This window comes from Chiloscyllium punctatum, chromosome 41 (assembly GCF_047496795.1).
Source record: "Chiloscyllium punctatum isolate Juve2018m chromosome 41, sChiPun1.3, whole genome shotgun sequence".
Taxonomy (NCBI): domain Eukaryota; kingdom Metazoa; phylum Chordata; class Chondrichthyes; order Orectolobiformes; family Hemiscylliidae; genus Chiloscyllium; species Chiloscyllium punctatum.
This window is the reverse complement of record NC_092779.1, coordinates 44,734,455-44,757,087: the sequence shown is the minus strand read 5'-3', so window position 1 is coordinate 44,757,087 and position 22,633 is coordinate 44,734,455. Positions and strand designations below refer to the sequence as shown.

Below are 22,633 nucleotides of genomic sequence, written 5' to 3'. Positions count from 1 at the left end.
TGCTGCAAGTTCACCTCCTTCTGGATGCTTAATTTGGTATTATTGCAAATTTCCTGATGAGCACAAAGTGGAAAGCTTCAATCAAGTGTCTTTTTCGGTAATATCAATCGTTCTATTGCTAAATTAGCACTGAATTATAACAGGAATAGATTATTCTCTAACTGCACAAGTGCAAGTGGTATTTATCAGCATTCAGTAAGATTAACTTTGGCTACAATAAAGAGAGAATTGGTATTTATGATTTCAATGCACTGTACAATTAATGATACACTTTTGAAGGTTAGCCCTTGTGTTGTATTGCAGAAAACATAGCAGGAAATCTGTGTGTAGCAAATTTCCATAAGCAGCATTTTTGTGATGGGGGCTGACAGGGGGATGGCAGGATGCAGGTGGTGGTAGTAATCAGATAATCTCTGCCTGGTGTTGGTAGAGAGATAACTATTGGTCATGATATTAGGGATAGCTTCTCAGTTCTTCTCTAAAATGTGCCGTGAGATCATTTATGCCCAGCCAAGGACTTATAACATCTGTGTTTACATGTACAAGAAACATGTATTTGATTGCATGTTTAAAGAAGCATTGTTTCCAATTATAGTGACTTCATTAAACTTGCATGAGGTATAGAAGTGTGTCTGTTCAATAATTTTTGCCAACAAACCCGATTTGCCTTAGTAACCTGCTGGGTGAATAGACCATTACTATAACATAAGTTTTTTCATGAAAATGTTTGAAAAGGACTGATGTTGTGTTTTTTGGGATATGCTGTTGTCATGGAGCAAGCAGAGGTACAAAGAAGAGCTTATTCTAACATCTGTAGCAATGTGGTAATGGTTGTTCAGTGAATTGTCTGAACAAAGTTGTGCAGAAGTTCAAATTCTTCAACAGATATGCTTTAGCTTGTTACTTCACTATCTGGTCTTCTCAGTAGAATGGTGCTGTATTTAACTACAACCTGTTTTGAGTGGAACTATGATTTGTATTGATTTGGTTAGCAGGTAGTACGATGTGCTTATGCTGACAAACGGACAGTAATATAAGCCAGTCTCATGGTTGTTTTAAGTCTCGTTCACAGTGCAATATAACTTAGGATTCTTCGTTACTATAAAGCTAATTTGGTCTGCTTGACCATTGATACCAGTACATGATGTTTCAAAACCTTCAAGTGGTATACTTTAATTCTTCACATTTCAATTTGCACAACATTTCAAGCTTCGTTTTTCCTGCACTCTTCATAAAATGGGTAGCTGTGATTCCTATGAGTAAATGTACATGGAGCTGAATCATGCATAGTTGCCAGAATGTTGTATTTCATTGGCCCTGACACGAGTTCTGAGCTAGTTGACTTAATGGAAGGAGTACACAGCTAGCTTCTGTGTTCATGAGCTAGAAAGGACACTGCAAGCTCACATCAAAATAACTTTATGAAAGTTGAAGAAGGAAAATCGGTCATTTTAAACTTGGTCAATCTCAGGTCAGGCCAGGGGAGTTTAAACTTTGCAAGGAGTTTAGATTAAAGCTGAACTCGTTTGAGGTTATTGTTTTCTTTTCTGCATATTAGTAAATTATCTGTGATGTTGAGGTGGGCTCAGCACCGAAACAGACCCTTCAGTCCAACTCGACCATGCCGACCAGATGTCCTAAATAAATGTAGCCCTATTTGCCAGCACTGGACCCTCTAAACTCTTCCTATTCATATACCCATCCAAGTGCATTTTAAATGTTGTAATTGTAATTGTACCAGCCTCCACCACTTCCTCTAATAGCTCATTTCATACATGCACCACCCTCTGCGTGAAAATATTGCCTCTTAAATCTTTCCCTTTTCACCCTAAACCTGTGCCCTCTAGTTCTGGACTGCCCCACCCCAGACCTTATCTTTTCACCCTATCCATGCCCTTCATGATTTTATAAACCACTATAAGGTCACCCCTCCGCCTCTGACACACCAGGGAAAACAGCTCCAGCCTATTCAGCCTCTCCCTGTAGCTCAAACCCTCCAACCCTGGCAACATCCTTGTAAATCTTTTCTGAACTCTTTCAAGTTTCACAACATCCTTCCAATAGGAGGGAGACCAGAATCATACACAACATTCCAAAAGTGGCCTAACCAACATCCTGTACAGCTGCAACATGACCTCCCAATTCCTTTACTCAATGTTCTGACCAATAAAGAAAAGCATACCACCGTCACTACCCTATCTACCTGCGACTCTACTTTCAAGGAACTATGGACAGCAACACTCCCCAGAACCTTACCATTAAATGTATAAGTCCTGTCCTGATTTGCTATTCTAACTATAGCACCTCACATTTACCTAAATTAAACTTCATCTGCCACTCCTCAGCTCATTGGCCGATCTGATCAAGGTTCTATTGTACTCTGAGGTAACATTCTTTGCTCTCCACTACACCTCCAATTTTGGTGTCATCTGCAAACTTATTTAGTATGCCTCCTATGTTTACATCCATATTATTTATATATATGACAACTAGCAGTGAACGCAGCACCGATCCTTGTGACACAACGGTCACAGGTATCCAGTCAGAAAAGCAGCCCTCCACCAGTCCTTGCCTTTCCAAATACATGTAAATCCTGTTCCTCAGGATTCCCTCCATCTTGCCCAACTATCAATGTCAGACTCACTGGTCTATAGTTCCCTGGCTTTTCTTTACCCCACCTTTCTTAAATAGTGGTACCATGTTAGCCAACATCCAATCTTCTGGCACCTTACCTGTGACAATCAGTGATCCAAACATCTCAGGAAGGGGCCCAACAATCATTTCCCTAGCTTCCCACAGAGTTCTAGAGTACACCAGATCAGGTACTGGGGATTTATCTTCTTTCATACACTTTAAGGCATTCAGTGCCACCTCCTCTGTAATATAGACATTTTTCAAGATGTCACCATCTATTTCCCCACAATCTATATCTTCCATGTTCTTTTTCACAGTATACACTGATGCAAAATACTTGTTTCGTATTTCCCCCATCTGCTGCAGTTCCACACACAGGCTGCCTTGCTGATCTTTGAGGGGGTCTTAATTTCTCCCTAGTTGCCCTTTTGCCCTTAATGTATTTGTAAAATCTCTTTGGAATCTCCTTGACCTTATTTGCCAAAGCCATCTCACGTCCCCTTTTTTTTGCTCTCCTGATTTCCCTCTTAAGTATACTTCTTCTGGCTTCTACTGTTCTAAGGATTCACTCAATCTCTGCTGTCTGTACCGAACATATGCTTCCTTCTTTTTCTTGGCTGAAACCTCAATTTCTCTAGTCATCCATCATTTTCTACACCTTCCCGCCTTTCCTTTCACCCTAACAGAAACATATTGTCTCTTGAACTCTGGTTATCCCATTATTGAGGGCTGCTCATTTTCCTGCTGTCCCTTTACCTGCGAACATCTACTCCCAATAAACTTTTGAAAGTTCTTATATGATACTGTCAAAGTTGGCTTTCCTCCAATTTAGAACTTTAACTTTGGATTGTGTCTATCCTTTTCCATCACTATTTTAAAACTAATAGAATTATGGTCGCTGGCCCCAAAGTGCTCCTCCACTGACACCTCAGTCACCTGGCCTGCCTTATTTCCCAAGAGTAGGTCAAGTTTTGCACCTTCTCTAGTAGGTACATCCACATACTGAATCAGAAAATGTTCTTGTACGCACTTAACAAATCCCTTTCCATCTACGCTCTTAACACTATGGCAGTCCCAGTCTATATTTGGAAAGTTAAAATCCCCTACAATAACTACCCTGTTATTCTTACCAATAACTGAGGTCTCCTTACAAATTTGTTTCTGTACTTCCCACTGACTATTAGGGGTCTATAATACAATTCTAATAAGGTGATCATCCCTTTCTTCAGTTCCACCCAAATAACTTCCCTTGATATTTTCTGAGGAATATCCTCCCTAAGTATAGACGTAATGTTAACCCTAACTAAAAATGCCATTCCCCACCTCTTTGCCCCCTTTCTGTCCTTCCTGTAGCATTTGCATCCTGGAACATTAAGCTGCCAGTCCTGTCCATCCCTGAGCCATGTTTCTGAAATTGCTGTGATATCCCAGTCCCATGTTACTACCCATGCCCTGAGTTCATCTGCCCTGTTAGGCCTCTTGCATTGAAATAAGTGCAGTTTAATTTTTCAGTCCTACCTCGTTGTCTGCTTTGTTTTTACCAGTCTCAGATTGATGTCTTTTCCTCACTATCTCCCTGGGTCCCACACTCCACCTTTCTCGTTTAAGTCTTCCCAAGCAGCTCTAGCAAATTTCCCTGCCAATATATTAGCTCCCTTTCAATTCAGATGCAATCAGTCCTCCTTATACAGGTCACTTCTACCCCAGAAGCAATTAGAATTATCCAGAAATGTGAATCCTTGTCCCCTGCACCAGCTCCTCAGCCACACAGTCATCTGCTCCATCTTCCTATTCCTACCCTCACTAGCTCACATCACTGGGAGTAATTTAGATATTTCTACCCTTGAGAACCTCCTTTTTAAATTCATGCCAAACTTCCTATATTGTCTCTTCAGAATCTCATCCTTTTTCCTTTCAATGTCATTAGTTCCCATGTGTACAATGACCTTCTGCTGGTCCCTCTCCCCTTTCAGAATATTCTCCACTTTCTCTGAGACACCCTTGATCTTGGCACCAGGAAAGCAACACACCATTCTGATTTCTCACTGTCGGCCATCGAAATGTCTGTTTGTGCCTCTGACTAGCGAGTTCCCAATCACTATCGATCGCTTGGAGCCTGATGTACCCCTTGTCCCATTAGAGCCAGTCTTGGTACCAGAAATGTGGCTGTTCGTGCTATGTTCCTGACAGTCCATTCTCCAAAATAGCATACTTGTTTGAGATGGGGATAACTCAGGAGACTCCTGCACTACCTGCTTCCCTGTCCTGCTCTCCTGGAGGTAGCCCATTTACCTAAATGTTTCTGCGGTTTTTCTCCCTCTCTATAACTGTCATCCATCACATTGCCAAGATCCTGTAAATTTCTCACTGCCTGTAATTGCTGCTCCAACCAATCTGTACGATCTGACAGGATCACAACCAAACACTCTGGGTATAATCATCAGTAACATGGAATCTCTCACTAATCTCTCTCATCTGACAGGAAGAGCACGTCACTGTATTAATGGCTATCTTTGTTCCTTAATAATCTGCAGACCCAGAAAATAGCACAGTCTTACTGCTCTTAAAAAAAAACACTCGTCCAGGCTAGTTTAGTACCTATGTTTTATATTTTTGAATTTTCATGAAGGGACAGATCTCAATAAAACATAGAATCAAAAAGAAACATCTCTACTCACTATTGTAGATTTACAAAGAAAAATAACAGCAAGGTTACACTTAAAAGCCATGCACTTATCTGCTGCCATGAGCTCTTCAACACAGGTTCCTCCAAGGTCAGCTCTGACTTTTGCTGTTTAATGTTTCTCAGACGCAGTCTGTCCAAAAATACTAGAACTCAAAACAGCAAAGGCAGTAGCTGTGCAGATTCACTGCTGTGTGAGATAGCAGTGTAGGTTTCTTTCTCTCTCTTTCTCACTGACCAATGTGGTCTGTGCTATTTCTTTTTAAAGTGTCATTGTTTTGGGTTTTTTTCTACCAAAGTTCCAAAACAATGCAACGGCTAATAAAACAGTAATTACTGCTTCTGGAATTTGAGGAATTTTGACCTGTCCTCCATCTTGGATTACATCGTATCCATATCAAAGTCTTGATTGAGTTTTCAAGTGCTCATGAATTACAACCATAGCAGGTCTCAGATTAATGCAGGAATACCTGCAGAATGTGAACTTGAGGTCGGGTTGTGCTCTAGTATGGTTGTTTAGTGCTTTCCCCATTAAATCTGAACCTTTACTAGAATATTGAATGGTATAGTTGGCTCAAGATAGTCCTAGAAAGGAGTCTTGTAGTGTATAACCAGTATGTAGCCAGTCTTCAAAGTAGTCCTATTTGTAGCCGCACCCTCTTGCTTGAACCACACTTTTAGATTAGATTACTTACAGTGTGGAAACAGGCCCTTCGGCCCAACAAGTCCACACTGACCCACACATTTACCCCTTCACCTAACACTACGGGCAATTTAGCATCACCAATTCACCTGACTTACACATCTTTGGATTGTGGGAGGAAACCCACGCAGACACTGGGAGAGTGTGCAAACTCCACACAGTCAGTCGCCAGAGGCGAGAATTGAGTCCAGGTCTCTGGCACTGTGAGGCAGTAGTGCTAACCACTGTGCCACCATGCCACCCACTTTTAGATTAGATTACTTACAGTGTGAAAACAGACCCTTCGGCCCAACAAGTCCACACCGACCCGCCAAAGCGCAACCCACCCAGACCCATTCCCCTATATTCACCCCTGCCCCTAACACTACAAGCAATTTAGCATGGTCAATTCACCTAACCTGCACATTTTTGGACTGTGGGAGGAAACCGGAGCACCCAGAGGAAACCCACGCAGACACTGGGAGAATGTGCAAACTCCACACAGTCAGTCGCCTGAGGTGGGAATTGAACCCAGGTCTCTGGCGCTGTGAGGCAGCAGCGCTAACCACTGTGCCACAGTGCCGCCCACTTGATTCTGACTTACAGGGCATTCCTGGGCAAAACATATTTTCTGCTGCTTCAATTCACAAGGGCGGCATAGTGGGTCAGCGGTTAGTACTGTTGCCTCACAATGCCGGGGACCAAGGTTTGATTCAAGCCTCGGGCAGTGTCTGTGTGAAGTTCGCACATTCTCACTGTGTCTGCATGGGTTTCCTCCTGGTGCTCCAGTTTTCTCCTACAGTCCAAAGATGTGCAGGTTAGGTAGATTGGTCATGGGAAGTGCAGGGTTACAGGGATAGGGTCTGGGTGGGGTATTCTTTGGAGAGTCACTGTGGACTTGATGGGCTGAATTGTCTGCTTTTACACTGTAGGGATTCTACCCTAGTACAGAAGGGTGATGTTGGAGGGTTGCTTATCAGACTGGAGGCCTGTGACCAGCGGTGCTGAGTCCACTGTGTTTTGTCATTTATATAAATGATTTGGATGTAAACATAAGAGTATAGTTAGTAAGTTTGCAGATAACACCAGAATTGGAGGTTTAGATTATATTCCCTATAATGTGGAAATAGGCCCTTTGGCCCAACTAGTCCACACCGACCCTCCGAAGAGTAACCCACCCAGACTCATTTCCCTCTGACTAACGCAACTAACCTATGGGCAATTTAGCATGGCCAATTCACCTGACCTGCACATCTTTCGACTGTGGGAGGAAACAGGAGCACCCGGAGGAAACCCACGCAGACACAGGGAGAATGACCCACATAAACAGTCACCCGAGGCTGGAATCGAACCTGGGACCCTGGTGCTGTGAGGCAGCAGTGCTAACCATTGAGCCACCGTGCTGCCCTTGTGCACAGTGGAGAAGGTTACCTCAGATTACAATGGGATCATGATCAGATGGGCCAGTGGGCTGAGTCATGGCAGATGGAGTTTAATTTAGATAAGTATGTGGTGCTACAATTTGGAAAGACAAATCAGGGCAGGACTTATACATTTAATGGTAAGGTCTTAAGGAGTGTTGCTGAACAGAGAGACCTTGGAGTGCAGGTCATTGCTCCTTGGAAGTGGAATCAAAGGTAGATAGAGTAGTGAAGATGATGTTTGGTATGCTTTCCTTATTAGTCAGCATTGAGTAGAGGAGTTGGGAGGACATGTTGTGGCTGTACTCGACATTGGTTAGGCCACTTTTGGAATATTGTGTGCAATTCTAGTCTCCCTCCTATAAGAAGGATATTGTGAAACTTGAAAGGTTTCAGAAAAGATTTACAAAGATGTTGCCAGGGTTGGAGGATTTGACCTATAGGGAGAGGCTGAATAGGCTGGGGCTGTTTTCCCTGGAATGCCTGAGGCTGAGGGATGACATTCTAGACGTTTATAAAACCATGAAGAAATGGTTAGTGTAAATCGACAAGGTCTTTTCCCTGGGGTGGGGGAGTCCAGAAGTAGAGGAACTAGGATTAAGGTGAGAGGGGAAAGATTTAAAAGGGAGCTAAGGGGTAACTTTTTCATGCAAAGGGTGGTGGTGCATGAAATGAGCTGCTGCTAGAGGAAATGGTGGAGGCTGGTACAATTTACAGAATTTTAAAGGAGGGTTTAGAGGGATATGGGCCAACTGCTGGCAAATGGGACTAAATTAATTTAGGACATCTAGTCGGCATGGGTGAGTTGGACCGAAGGGTCTGTTTCCGTGCTGTACATTTCTCAGACTATGACTCTAGAAAGTGGGGCTGTCTTGCTAATGATGTTACAGTTGGTAGTGGAGAATCTTTTATTTGAGCTACCCATGTAGCCACTCGTCATACCTTTGTATGACATGCTGATGTTAGTATCATAAAATGTTTTGGTACTTTACCCTCTTCTCTGCCTTCTCCCATCGCTCCATTGTGTCTAACAATCATAAGCTTCAATGTCAGTACAAACCATCCTGATAGAATTTAGATTGTCAGTATTATGTTTTTAGCCTTTGCTTTCTGTTCTCAAAATGTAATTATTGTGAGACCTTACATTGCATACATCCTCTATTTTAAAAGATGTAGTTTCCTTGCTCTGATTCTTTTCTTCACAGGTAGCTGATGCTTCCCAAAAGTCTCAGTCTGCCCAGTGTTCAGTAAAGCCTGTCTGTAGTCCCCACAAGAATAAACTATGCATTATTTAGGAATGAGCACATAGGACATTTTTTCTGTCCTTCACTCAGCCTGATTTAATAGCACTGAATTTATTTGTAGAATCCGTATTACCATTGCTCTTACAGAGAAAGGTAGTCTGGGTTGAACTGTACGCAAACTTGGGCACCTTAAGGTCTGAATGATCTAGTTCCTTGCTGGATTTGCAGAATTGAATTGTGCCATCAAAGCCATTTTGTAGGGACAGAAAAATCAAGTTGGATGTTGCATTTTTATCATCATTTGAAAACATGGTGATATAGCTTACTTTGTTGGGATTTTAATTGTAAGGGAAGACAGAATTGCATGGTTATTCAACTACTGTTTTTTGCTGCCATTAGAGTATAAAACAGAACTGAGAAGAGATATAGTCTTGAGGTGACATTATGCAACAGATCTTGGATGTAAGTGTGTTTAGACAGTATAGATGTTGTGCAGGTAGTAAACCACATTCTACAGGAGAGAAAAACTTGGTATATACAATATACGTGGCTAGTCACATTTTCATTTTAAAATGTTGGTTATGCTTGTACAATAAGTCTGGAAAAGTACCACTACCGAGCAGCTCTCTCAATCTCAATCCCACCATAAACCAAAATGGTTTAGATTTTAATCATGAAAAATGAAAATAAATTTTAAATAAATATTTTAATACTGAACATAGTTTATATATACTTTTTCTCTGTTTATAAAAACAAAAGGTCTCTATTTTTATCTCCCTGTTAATAATTATCTGCTTGACTCACTTATAGTATTGTTGTCTCAGAAGATTGAGAGTTTAAATGTCTCTGCAGGATATGTATTCAAAACCTAGGCTTATTCTGCTAGTCCATACTGGAGAAATGCAGCATTATGCAGTGCAGTGCACTGCCCTTTTGAAGTAGCTCCGCCTCCTTTTGAACTTGTAACATCCAGTGCCAAAGCTCAAAGATAAGTTAGGAATTCTCCTGATATCCGAACCAAGATTGTTCCCTTGGCCAACACGCTATCAAAACTAGATGTGCTCTTTATGGGGTTTTGCTGTGTTCAAAACGACTGGTGTTTGTCTAGGTAACAGTGAGTGCATTTGCAGTATTGTACCTTTTGAAGATATGATCAGGCACTATGGAAATGGTCACTTCTAAGGTACATGTTTAGTTACTGTCAGACAGGTTGAGAGATGATTATGTTAATTACTTCTTTGTTCTGTTTCAGGTTTCAAAGGGGTTGAATGGTATTGCTCAAACCCCATCGTTAGGCGCAACTGCATCTAGTGCCAAAAAGACTAGGGAGGTCAGACCATCACCGGCCAAACCTGTGAAGTACACTGCAACGGTGACAAAAGGAAATGTTACATACACCAAAGCCAAGAAAGAACCGGTTAAGGAAACCAAACTGAACCATGTCAATTCCAATGTAGCTGTTAACCATACAATCTCAGGGAAAACTGAAAGCAGCAATGCAAAATCAAGAAAACAGGTGCTATCCAATGGAACATCCCATTCAAACTCAAATGGTGCTGCCCTTAGTTGTGTTAAATTAAATGGAAAGATGAATGGGAAAACATCTGCTAAAGTTGAAGTCAGAGAATTTAAAGAAGGACTGCGGACCTCCAAGAGGAGGCATGAGGAGGTCAACCATATAGTGAAACCACAGTCACCTTCAAAAAGAGTGAAAGCTAACACATGTACAGCAGGAGCTAAAGATAATAAAGCAAATACAAAAGAAAAAACCCTACCTAATGGACGAATAAAGTATGAAACACCAGTAAAAAACAGTGAAAGACAGAGGCTTAGGAAGGCATCCTTAGGTAAGAACACCCCAAGCAAACAAGCACAGAGCAAATTGGAAAGTGCCTCCAGTGAAAATAGTTCTACCTCAGCTACAGAGTCCTCGCACAAGCCACAAGACTCTTCAGTAAAACAGGAGAAAGGCACCAAGGTTGGCATGGCACTGGTTGGAGAAATTCCTGTTCTCAGGCCTACACAGAAGGAGTTTCATGACCCATTAGTTTATGTGGAATCTGTCCGAACTCAGACGGAGAAGTATGGCATGTGCCGGGTGATCCCTCCCTCTGACTGGAGACCCGAGTGCAAATTGAATGATGAAATGCGGTTTGTGACTCAGATTCAGCATGTGCATAAACTGGGTAGACGCTGGGGACCCAATGTACAACGACTAGCTTGTATCAAGAAACACCTTAGATCTCAGGGCATTACTATAGATGAGCCCCCACTCATAGGTAAGCCGTCTATTACTATACATTATCCATATCACCAGTTATACATGAAATGATTTTCATATATATGAGCAATATATCATTTTAATTTTGTTTGTAATAATAGCAGAATTGTAGGTGTTTGTCATGTTAACTGCAAAACTAAAGTAATTTTTGTTCTCCACATGTGGAAATAAAGAAATCCAGGTGTTTGTATTAGTGATTCCTAATGTGCCACAGGATGCACCAATGACATCCCTTCCAACCTCAGACTTTAATAACTAATGACCTGCTGAGACCATTGTTTTAACCCCCCTGAAAATGTTACATAGTTGAATTCTAATTTTTTTTTAGTTGTAGAAAAACCTATAGTTGTCTCTAAACAATCTCTATAGTTCTGGTGACCAGTTTTATATTTGTGGAATGTTAACTTTTTATTGATAATTCCATTTTTAATTTTACTTTTTAATGATCTTGCAGGTTCTGTTGCTCTGTTTAAAAGTTATGATGTATGAAGGGATAATCAGTGTATTTACTTAAGTTGCTTTTTGAGAGAATTCTTTGATATGGTTTTTCGCATCCCCTGCTTGGTGATATCACTGTTAGATGCCTGGAATTGCCTTTGACTTTGCAGTAGATTCAGTTTAATGTCATGAACAGAGAAATCTCCAGCACAAAGATTGCTGGATCTTTGTGGGTTAACACCAACAACTGTAGCTTCACTGCTACCTGCAAAATTATAAAGCAATTTGAGTATGTTGAGATTCATTTTGTGTTGTTCCTTGGTCCAGTTTTGTTTTGTCTTCTAAATTGATGTCAAGTGATGTAGAAAAACGCAACAGAATAACTTTAGATTTTGCAGCAGATTTGTAAAATATGTAGCTATGCCACTTAAAGGAATCCCAACTTCATTGAAAGGAGCACTGAATGTTTGGATTTAATGTCGTAGGACCAAGCACAACATTTTCCTGTAATTAAGCAGAAAATCTTAACTATTCTTAACGTCCCGTTTAACAATTCAGTGCAATGTGCCCATTAGACAATTACTTCAGGCCACCTCTATGTAACATTTTGAATTATGTTGCCTCAATTTGCTTTTAACAATATTTCTGCAAGGTTCAATCCATTTGTTTCTTTTTTAGTTTCATTTTCTTAACAGCTGCAAGAGAATCAAACTGATTACCACAGTATTTGCTAGTGCAGAATCTGTCTTTTGCTGTCTTAAGTAAATAGTTTCTCTTGGAACTAATGAGCTATACTAGTAAGAAGTCTGAACCAACTCACTTTGAATAATTTAGATAAGAAAGCCTTCAGCCCCGATGTGTTTTACCTCATTCACTGCATGTACAGCAATTTCCACATTCTTCCTCAGTCTAGGTAAAGATGCTTTTCTTGGATATATTAATGACCATAAATATACATATATATCCCCTAGTTCGAAACTCTTCCATATAGTATTTTTAAAACATGCAGCGTATCCTCTCTTTTTTTGCTCTAGAGACTAGAGCCTGATATTTATGAGGAGGCATGGAGTGTACCAGGGTGACTATTAGTTGTTGGGAAAATCAAGTGTGGGAAAAGTAGAATCCTGCAGAAACTGACAGCATGATCTAATTTAATGTTTAGTACTCTGCTTTACTGTGGCCATCCAATCTTTTATTGTGTACCTATGTATAATGTGCATTTGTAGCTTTATTTAGATATAGCCCAAGGCAACTTTGTTTAGAACTTGGTTTCTTTAATTAAGCTTCAAATTCCAAAGCGTTTTGTACAAAATGTACTTTTAAAATTGCACCTGCTGATGGCCATTAAAATGCACAACCAGAGCTGTGATATTCAGTTATTTGCATTTGGCATATTTTATGTCAACAGCCTCAATAATCTAATCAAGGTGCCAAACCTTTGCTGGAGTAGACTGAATATTTACTTCAAAATTTGGATGAAATCTGATTGGGAACTGTATGAATCTTGCTTTACTTTAATAATTCTATTACTTTTGTACTGGTATGATGTGATCAAATTCTGGTTTCACTTACTTCACAGTTTTGCATGTCACCTTCAGTGTGTGCTTTCCGAGACAAATATGTGTCACTTCTATTAACCTTTTTTGTAGGTTTTAAAACAGCATAATGAGGTGCCATTTGGCCTGTTTTGGTTCCCTGAAAGAACTGTCGACTTTGCTCCATTCCTCTCCCTCCTTGACAGGCTATTTCTTCCATTTTTTTTCAATGTGAGATTGGCATTCAGTTGCAGCAGGCAGTGAGGAAAGCTAATGGCATGCTGGCCCTCAGCGAGAGCATTTGAGTATCAACAGTTAAGGGTGTCTTGCTGCAGTTACACAGGGCTTTTGTGAGGCCACGCCTTGAATATTGTGTGCAGTTTTGGTCTCCTACTCTGAGAAAAGACCTTCTTGTTATTGAGCGAGTCCAGCAAAGCTTTACCAGACTGATTCCTGGGATGGCAGGGTTGACTTATGAGGCAATATTGGATTGACTGGGCTTGTATTTAGTGAAATTTAGAAGAATGCAGGATGATCTCTTGAAACATATATGAGATCTTGATGGGACTGAACAGGCTAGATGCAGGAAGAATGTTGCTGATCTGGATGTAGGTTTGCTTGCTGAGCTGAAAGGTTCATTTCCAGACGTTTGGTCACCCTACTAGGTAACCTCTTCAGTGGGCCTCTGGCGAAGCAATGCTGATAAGTCCTCCTTTCTATTTATATGTTTGGGTTTCTTTGGGTTTGTGATTCCTGTGGTGCTGTCATTTCCTGTGATAAGAGTTCTGGTTAGAATGTCATGCTTCTAGACATGCACAAGAATTCCTAGAAGCATGGCATTCCAACCAGAACTCGATCAACAAACACGTTGAGTTAGACCCCATCTACCACCCCCGAGGGGGAAAAAAGGAAGTGACTTCACCACAGGAAATGACACGACCAACTCCAAGAGACACGAACATATAAATAGAAAGAAGGATTTATCAGCAGTGCTTCACCTAAGACCCACTGAAGATGTTACCTAGTAGAGTGATGAAACGTCTGGAAATGAATCTTCCTGCTCAGCGAGCAAATGTACATCCAGCACCTCAACTTGAGCTACAAATCTTCTCAAAACTTGCTAAGAATGTTGCTGATGTTTGGGAATTCCAGAACTAGGAGTCACAGTCTAAGAATAAGGGGCAAGCCATCCAGAACTGAGATGAGGAAAAAAATTCTTCACTCAGAGTTATGAACCTGTGGAATTCTCTCCTACAGGAAGTTTTTGGGGCCAGTTCATTAGATATATTCAAGAGGGAGCTGGACTTGGTCCTTGCAGCTAAAGGGATCAAGGGGTATTGAGAATGCATGATAAGCCATGATCGAACTGAATGGTGGTGCAGGCTCGTGGGGCTGAATAGTCTCTTTCTGCAGCTTTTTCAGTTCCTGTGTTTCCTTTTTAAAGACTGTTTTGTATTCTGTTTTCACTTGTTGTTAGAGTTTTTCATGCTCTGAAAATAAAGGTTCTATATGTTAGAATTAAGTTAATTAGCTATTCACTAATTAGTGGAAGTAATTTTTCCCAATCTTAATTTGATCAATCGTTTTAAATACATTTCTTTACAAAAGTCTTTGATTTGAAGAAATGTGCACCAGTTTCTCTAGTCTCCCACATTAGTGAAGCTCTGCACCCTGGTAGCTTCTTAGTTGAACTCCTTCTGCAAAAGGCAAGGCACGGCAATTACAACTGTCTACAGCCAGATGTTCAAAGTGGATGATCTGTCTCTACTACCTCACATTTGCAATGATGAAGATTGACAGTTTTCAGCCAATTGACTAGCTCAACATGACCTCAAGAATCAGGTAATAAAGCAGAGACTGTGGGCCCTAATAATATCCTGACCATAATGTTGAAAACCTTTGCTCCAGAATTAGTCCTGCCTCTAAGTAAGTCACTCATCTACCTAACATTGTAAAAAAAAAATGCATGTGTGTGTCCTAAAGACAATGTAGAAAATTGCCTGGGTGTGTCCTGAACATACCAAGCAAGATATCCAAAATGGCCAATTTGTGCTTTTCAGTTTAGTCTTGATAAATAGCAAAATTCTGGAAGGCATAATCAAAGTGCTTTCAATTAGCACTTGCCCAACAATAATTAGCTCACTGATGCACAGTCTGGGTTCTCGACCACAATACGGCCTTGATCTAAACATGGATAGAACTTGCTGAATTCTGGAGATGATGTAAGAGTGACATCCCATGCAACATTTAAAAGTGTGGGATCTAGGACCCCTAGTAAAACTGAGTCAGTAAGAATCAGGGAGGGGTGAATATCCACTGGTTGGTGTCAGTAGAGATCTATTATCAAATCTGAGGACACCATTACAGGAAATCCTGAGGATGCTGTAGTGTTCTAGGTTCAGTTGTCTTGAGCTGATTTACCAAAGACTTTCCCTCCATCAGAAGGCCAAAAATGGGTATGCTCGCTTTAATTGTAGTACCTGTGTTCAGTGTCATTTGTGACTCCTTGGACAATGAAGTAGAAAATGTAGTAATGAGACAGATCGTGTCTGCATACATCAGTGCTTGTGTAATGTTCCTAAGGGGCTACCATTGGCAAAAATCTTAACCAGAAACGCTGTATAGATATTGTAGCAATGAATACCATCAATAAGACACAATGCAGAATTCACCAAGGCTCCTTAGGCATAACCTTCCAAACCCTTGTCCATTGCCATCTAGAAGGACAAGGATGGAAATATCATCAGCTGCAAGTTTTCTTCCAAGCCACTATGGAAATGTTTAACGTTTCATCATTGTTTTGGAACTCAGTTCCCAAAGCCTTGTGGGTGTACCTACACAAATTTTCTGCATGAGTTCAAGAAAGCAATTCACCACTACCTTATCGAGGCCAACGAGGAATCAACAATCATTGGTGGCCCAATCAATGACGCCTGTATCCCATGAATGAATTAAAAGACAGGTCAGACCTTGCAAATTCTGCAGTGACTAATTAGCTGATGATTTGAAGCTGTAGTGTCAACTGTAAGTCAATCAAAAGTTTGATAGAATACTTTTCATTTGCTTAGATGAGTGTAATTCGACAGGACTAATTTATAATCCCTACAGTGTGAGAACAGGTCATTCAGCCCAACAAGTCCACACTAATCCTCTGAAGAGCATACGCCTACACTGTCCCTGCATCTCCCATGGCTGACACATCTAACCTACACATCCCTGAACACTATGGGTAATTTAGTATGGTCAATCCACCTAATTTGTACATCTTTGGATTGTGGGAGGAAACCGGAGCACCTGATGGAAACCCATGCAGACACAGGTAGAATGTGCAAAGTCCACACACGCAGTCTCCTGAGGGTGGAATTGAAACTGGGTTCCAGGTGCTGTGAGGCAGCAGTGCTAACCACTGAGTCACCATGCTGCCCTAACTTGAAGCTCAGTGCCATTCAGGTCAGAACAACCTGCTTGATTGGCACCCCATCCACCACTGTCACCGCAGTGTACTGTCAAAAAAACAAATTTAAAACTCTTAGGAACCCTTTACAGACAGCACCTTCTAAACCTGCTGCGTCCTAAGCAATCATTTATCATTGATTTAATTGTCTTTGTTTTTTGTGGCTGCTTAATAAGATTGAGTATCCAGCGTACATTACATAGTTTCTAAATTGTCATTTTAGATTTGTATATCTGACTTCCTATTTGTCTTCTGTGTATACCTTTGTAATACTTCAGTATATGGCACTTACTAATGTTCCAGACAATGTATTGTCTATCGATTATATGCATGAAATTTCATCTGACATTTAGCTGTTTTAACTTACTTGACTTCCAAATGGGGTCAGTAGGTCATTTTAAAGTATTTAACTGCATGGTGCATTTGTGGATTGGTTGATGTTGCACAGCATACACAAGTGTTTGAAAGTTTGCGATCAGAGCCTCTACTATTTCCTGTCTGGAAGCATGCAATATTGTAAGACCCATTTCTAGCTGATCAGATGTGTATTTATTTCTACATCGTGATTTGGAGATGCCAGTGTTGGACTGGGGTGTATAAAGTTAAAAATCTCACAACACCAGGTTATAGTCCAACAGGTTTAATTGGAAGCACACTAGCTTTCGGAGCAATGTTCCTTCATCACCTGATGAAGGAGCGTCGCTCCGTAAGCTAGTGTGCTTCCAATTAAACCTGTTGGACTATAACCTGGTGTTGTGTGATTTTTAACTTCATATTTCTGCATCAGTTGCTTTGTCCTTGGGTGCTGTTCATCCTCTTCCCCCCTCCTCTGTTTCTCATACACTGTCCTTGCATGAATCTCTGCGTCAGTTATTCTGTTTCCCTCTTTGTGCCTCTCCTCCCTCTCTATGTGCATCACCTTTGTGTCCCCATCCCCTTTTCCTGTGTGCCATTTATCCTCCCTCTGTATCCTTCTCTCTTCATCCCCATCATTCTCTCTCTCTCTCACTATCATTCTCTCTGGTGCTCTCTCGTTCATGTTCACTTGCTCACTGGCACTGTCTGTCTTGTTGCTTCTCTCTCTTGCTCTCTCATTCTCTCATGCGCTCTCTGTCTCTGTCTCTCTTGCACGCGCTCTCCCTGGTGTTGTGGCACTCATGCTGTCTCTAGCATGTGCTTTCTCTCCGGCTTTCTAGCACTCTTGCTTGCTCTCTCTCTGGTGCTCTTGCTCTGTCTTTTTGTTTCTCTGTCGCGTGCGTGTGCTCTCTCTCTGTCTCTGTCTGTGTCTTTTCTCTCTCTCACACTTTTTCTCTCTCTCTCTCTCTCTCTCTCTCGCACTTGCTGTCTCTCTCTCATTCTCTCTTGTCTTGCACTTACTGTCTCGCTCTCTCTCCCCCCCCTGCCCTCGCACCGGGTTAGGTGCTTTTTGAACAAAATACAATGTATCTGCAAATACAAATTCACCCCATAGACTTATATGTGTATGGGAGTATCTGTATGTGCGCGTGTGCTTGATAGAGTGTATACACAACTGTGACTGAATATATACCTGTGAGAGACGGAGGGTGGGGAGGTGTGTGTGTCTGAGAGAGGAATGTGTGAAAGAGGATCTGTGTGAGTGTGATAGTGTGTAAAAGTGTGTGTGTATGTGTACCTGTGTGTGAATTAATTAATCAAAACCTGCAACCCCATTCTAAGTGATTAAAGACTTAACAGCAATCTAGGTTTGTTCAATACATCACATCAGTTGTATGACGCTTTGATCTTTGATTATAAATTCTGTATCCTATGATCCTGTCCACTGGGTATCTAGTGAAGAAGCCACGTCCGAATGTTCATTTATTTTTGGCCTATGTATTATGTTCCTTTATTTGATTTGACATTGTATTCATGTTTCGAGGATCAGATTCTACACACAATAATGATTTTTCAATCTGGTTAATAAGCTACAGAGTTGCTTGCTTTGTTTCACAGAGGTCCAAAACCCTTGTGGAGTTGCTGCTTAATTTTCACATTCTTGTATACAACACAAAGGGGGGCTTTTGGCCTCTTAGATCTGCCATAGTTCTCTGGAAATGCAATCTAGTTTGCTCAACTTTCTCAATTTACAGTTATGTTCCAGTGATGACTGATTAATGGCTGGTAGTGCGTTTGCCACTGAGTAAGTATGCTACCGCTATGTTATGAAAGCTGCAACAATTTCACTATTTCAAGTTCAACAATTTGTCTTAGTTTTTTTTCTAAAATCTTTTACAAGCATTAAAGACATATTTTAAGAGCTTTACTATCCAGTTTGTTCCCTGACAATATGTGTGTTTAAATTACAGCTGTAGAATCACTGCACAGTGAGCGGTTCCTATGTTATTCTGTGAAATACAGCCTGAAGTTACAGCATGAAGTCTCAAACTGCTTTAAATTCGATACAGATTGTAACACTTGATTTGCGCTTGTGTTTAATGTCCATATGAAATAAAAATTACTTCATACTGCTAAATTTTCAATGTATATGCATCCAGTGGTACAGATTCCCCTAAATACCAGATCTTGATCAATTCTTAGGCTAGCGTCAGGCCATGAATATTATTTAATGTGTGAGTTTTTTTTAACTTTTGGAGTATTATGTACAGTTCTGGTGGTTCTGCCAAAGAAGGACATTGTTAGATCGGAGAGGATTCAGAAAAGATTTTCCAAGATGTTGCCAGGACTGGAGGGTTTGAGTAATAAGAAAAGGCTGTCTCGGCTGGAACTTTCTTTTATGAGTGCATAGGAGGTTGAGGGGTGACCGCAAAAGGTTTATAAAATCATGAAGGGCATAGATAAGATGAATAGCAAAAGTCTTTTCCCTAGGATGGGGAGTTCAAAACTAGGTGACATATTAAGATTAAGAGGAGAAATATTTAATAGGGACCTGAGCAGCAACTTTTTCCACACAGGGTGGCTAGTGTATGCAACTGCCAGAGGAAGTGGTAGATGCAGCTACATGTACAACATTTCATAGAATTCCTGCAATGCGGAAACAGGCCCTTTGGTCTAAGAAGTCCACACCGATCCTCCAAAGAGTATCCCATTCAGACCCATTCCCCTACCCTATTACTCTACATGTTCCCTGACTAATACACCTTACATGCACATCCCTGGACACTATGGGCAATTTAGCATGGCCAATTCACCTAACCCGCACATCTTTGGAGTGTGGGAGGAAACCCAGCAGATATGGAGAGAATGTGCAGACTCCACACACACGGTCACCTGAGGCTGGAATCGAATCCGGGTTCCTGTCACTGTGAGGCAGCAGTGCTAACCACTGAGCCACTGTACTGTCCATTTAAAAGACATTTGGATAGGTACATGAATAAGAAGGTTTAGAGGAACATAAAGCAAATGGGACTACTTTACTTTTTGAAACTTGGTCAGCATGAACTGGTTGGGCCAAAGGGCCTTTCTGTGCTGTATGAATCTATATGACTATGTACGTAGATTCATAGAGTCATGTAGCAAGGAAACAGAGCCTTTGGTCCAACTAGTTTACACTGATATAACAACCACTAAAGGTGCGCTGTATCCCAATTTCCTGTACTTGTCCAATATCCTGAATGTTACAGTATTTGAAGTGCTCATCTGAGTATTTTTTAATGGTTGTAAGGTTTCTGGCCTCCACAGCATTCCTAAGCAGTGCATCCCAGATTCCCCCCATATGCCGAATGAAAATGTTTTTTTCCAAAATCCCCTCTGAATCTCCTGCTCCTTACCCAAAAACTGTCCTCTTGTGATTGACTCCTCGACCGAGGGAACAGCTGCTCTCTATTCACCCTGTCATACCCCTCATAATCTTCACAACTCAGCTGTGCATGCCCCCCCCCCCCCAAAGTCTTCGGTGATCTAGAGAAAACAATCCAAGGCTATGTAGTCTCTCCTTATGACTCAATTTCTCCATCCCAGGCAACATCCTGGTGAGCCTCCTCTGTACCTCCTTTCATGCTATCACATCCTTCCTGTAGTGAAGTGACCAGAACTGTGCACACTACTCCAGTTGTGGCCTAATGCTCTGTACAACTCCAACATTAACTCCTTGCTCTTGCACTATATGCCATGACTGATGAAAGCAAATGTCCCATGTGCCACCTTAACTATCCTATTCACATAGAGTCATAGAGATGTACAGCATGGAAAGAGACCCTTCGGTCCAACTCGTCCATGCTGACCAGATATCCCAACCCAATCTAGTCCCACCTGCTAGCACCTGGCCCATATCCCTCCAAATCCTTCCTATTCATATACCCATCCTGATGCCTTTTAAATATTGCAATTGTACTAGCCTCCAGCACTTCCTCTGGCAGCTTATGTCTGCTGACTTTTGGGATCTGTGAATAATTACCCCAAGATCCCTCTGTTCTTGTAATCTACACAGTGTCCTGCCATTCATTAAATACTTTCTAATTTTGTTTATTCTTCCAAAGTGCATCAGAGTTAAATACCATCTGGCACTGCTGTGCCCAGCTCTCAATATGATTAGAGGATCTGACATGATGGCACACTGCTGTGTATATTTTAGGTGACTTTTAACTGACGAATATATTTTTAAATGGAGGAGAGGCAGGAACTGTTTCCAGAATGTTTCCTCCTAAGGCGTAGTTTGTACCCTAGCCTGTATACAAATGTATGCTAGAATTTCATATGAAATACAATACATGATTAAACATTATCCTTGTGTTTTTATTATAGATGGTAGTTCTGGGAGTATAATGCACCCCAAAAGAAATCTAATAAGTTGTTTATTTTACAATCAACCTTTAATTGTGATTAGACATAATTGTTGCTAGTAAAACAGACTATAATTAAAGGCAAAATTACCAGTGTAGTATTGATTTGATGGTGATATACAATATTTAACTTATCAAATTGAATAACCTTTCACCGACCTTTTCACAGATGTGATTTCAAATATAGTTGCACTGACGTTGAACATTCACACGTTGATATGGTTCTCTGTTGTAGGAGGATGTGAGCTGGACTTGGCCCGGTTTTATCAGCTGATCAATGACATGGGCGGCATGCAGCAAGTGACTGACCTCAAGAAGTGGAATAAGTTAGCAGACATGCTGCGAATTCCTAAAACTGCACAGGACAGGCTGGCCAAGTTGCAAGAGGCCTACTGTCAGTTCCTACTCTCCTATGACTCCCTTTCCCAGGAAGAGCACAAGAAGCTGGAGAAAGAGGTATTGATGGAAAAAGAGAACCTGGAGAAGAGGAAAGGGCCCTTGGAAGCACATTCAGACAGCACGTACAAGTCTCAGTCACTGCCCAGGTTTGAGCCAAAAAATGGGCTGGTAAATGGTGTGGTGCATAAAAATGGCTTCCGGAATAAGCTTAAAGAAATAGACACTGAATTGAAAACAGGCAGGCGGCGATTGTTTGCTCAGGAAAAGAAGGAGAGTGAAGATGACGAAGTTCTCAGTGATTTGTACAAGTGTATATATAAGGTGTGTGCATTCACAAAAATCTGCATCCAAAATCATTTGCATTATAATGCAAGAGGTCACTGCACATGATTGACATTTATAAACTGAAGGTATGCTGACACCTAATCCTGTCCCTCCCTTTGTTATCACAAACTGAATGTTTCAAGAGAATAATTATCCACTTAATCAAGTTAGGTTCATTAGCATCCTCTGACGATCATGTCCTTGTAAATAACAGTAACAAACATTGCATTAGCATTAATGAAATTGACTTTAATTTCATGTTGTCACAAAATCTTGTGATGCTTTTCTAGAAAAAAATTAGTGATATGGCTGGAAAATTCAGAATTAGTTGATGTCTTGCTTCGGAACATATTCAAGATGACATTTACTGCTGATATTTAATATCGATGTCTATATAAGGACATAAAACGTAGGCCATTCAATCCATCGAGTCTGCTCTGCCATTCAATGTGATCGTGCCAGATCTGATCATGTTCAGCTCCACTTGCCTGCTTTTTCCTCATAATCTTTGATTCTCTTACTGATTGATTAAAAATCTGTTCATCTCAGTCTTGAAGATACTTAATGACCCAGTCTCAACAATCCTCTGTAGGAAAAAAATTCCAAAGATTCACAGCTCTGAGAGAGAAATTCCTTCTCATCTCTAACTTAAATGTGCACTCCCTTATTCTAAGGTTAAGCCTTCTGGTCGTAGGCTCTGCAACAAGGCGAAATAACCTTTTTGCATCTACCCTGACGAGTCCAGCATCTTGTATATTTTGGTGAGGTTGCCTGTCAT

General features: G+C 41.0%; 1 protein-coding gene across 3 annotated transcripts in view; it reads left to right on the top strand.

The window, feature by feature from the left end:
• The window catches only part of LOC140465027 (protein Jumonji-like), a 449,631-nt gene that overhangs the window by 362,580 nt on the left and 64,418 nt on the right, over nt 1–22,633 (top strand). For all 3 annotated transcript variants that reach the window (XM_072560822.1, XM_072560821.1, XM_072560823.1), the window contains 2 exons: nt 9,917–10,943; nt 21,368–21,852. In XM_072560822.1, the coding sequence (XP_072416923.1) occupies nt 9,917–10,943; nt 21,368–21,852 (1,512 nt within the window). The remainder of the gene's footprint in view (nt 1–9,916; nt 10,944–21,367; nt 21,853–22,633) is intronic.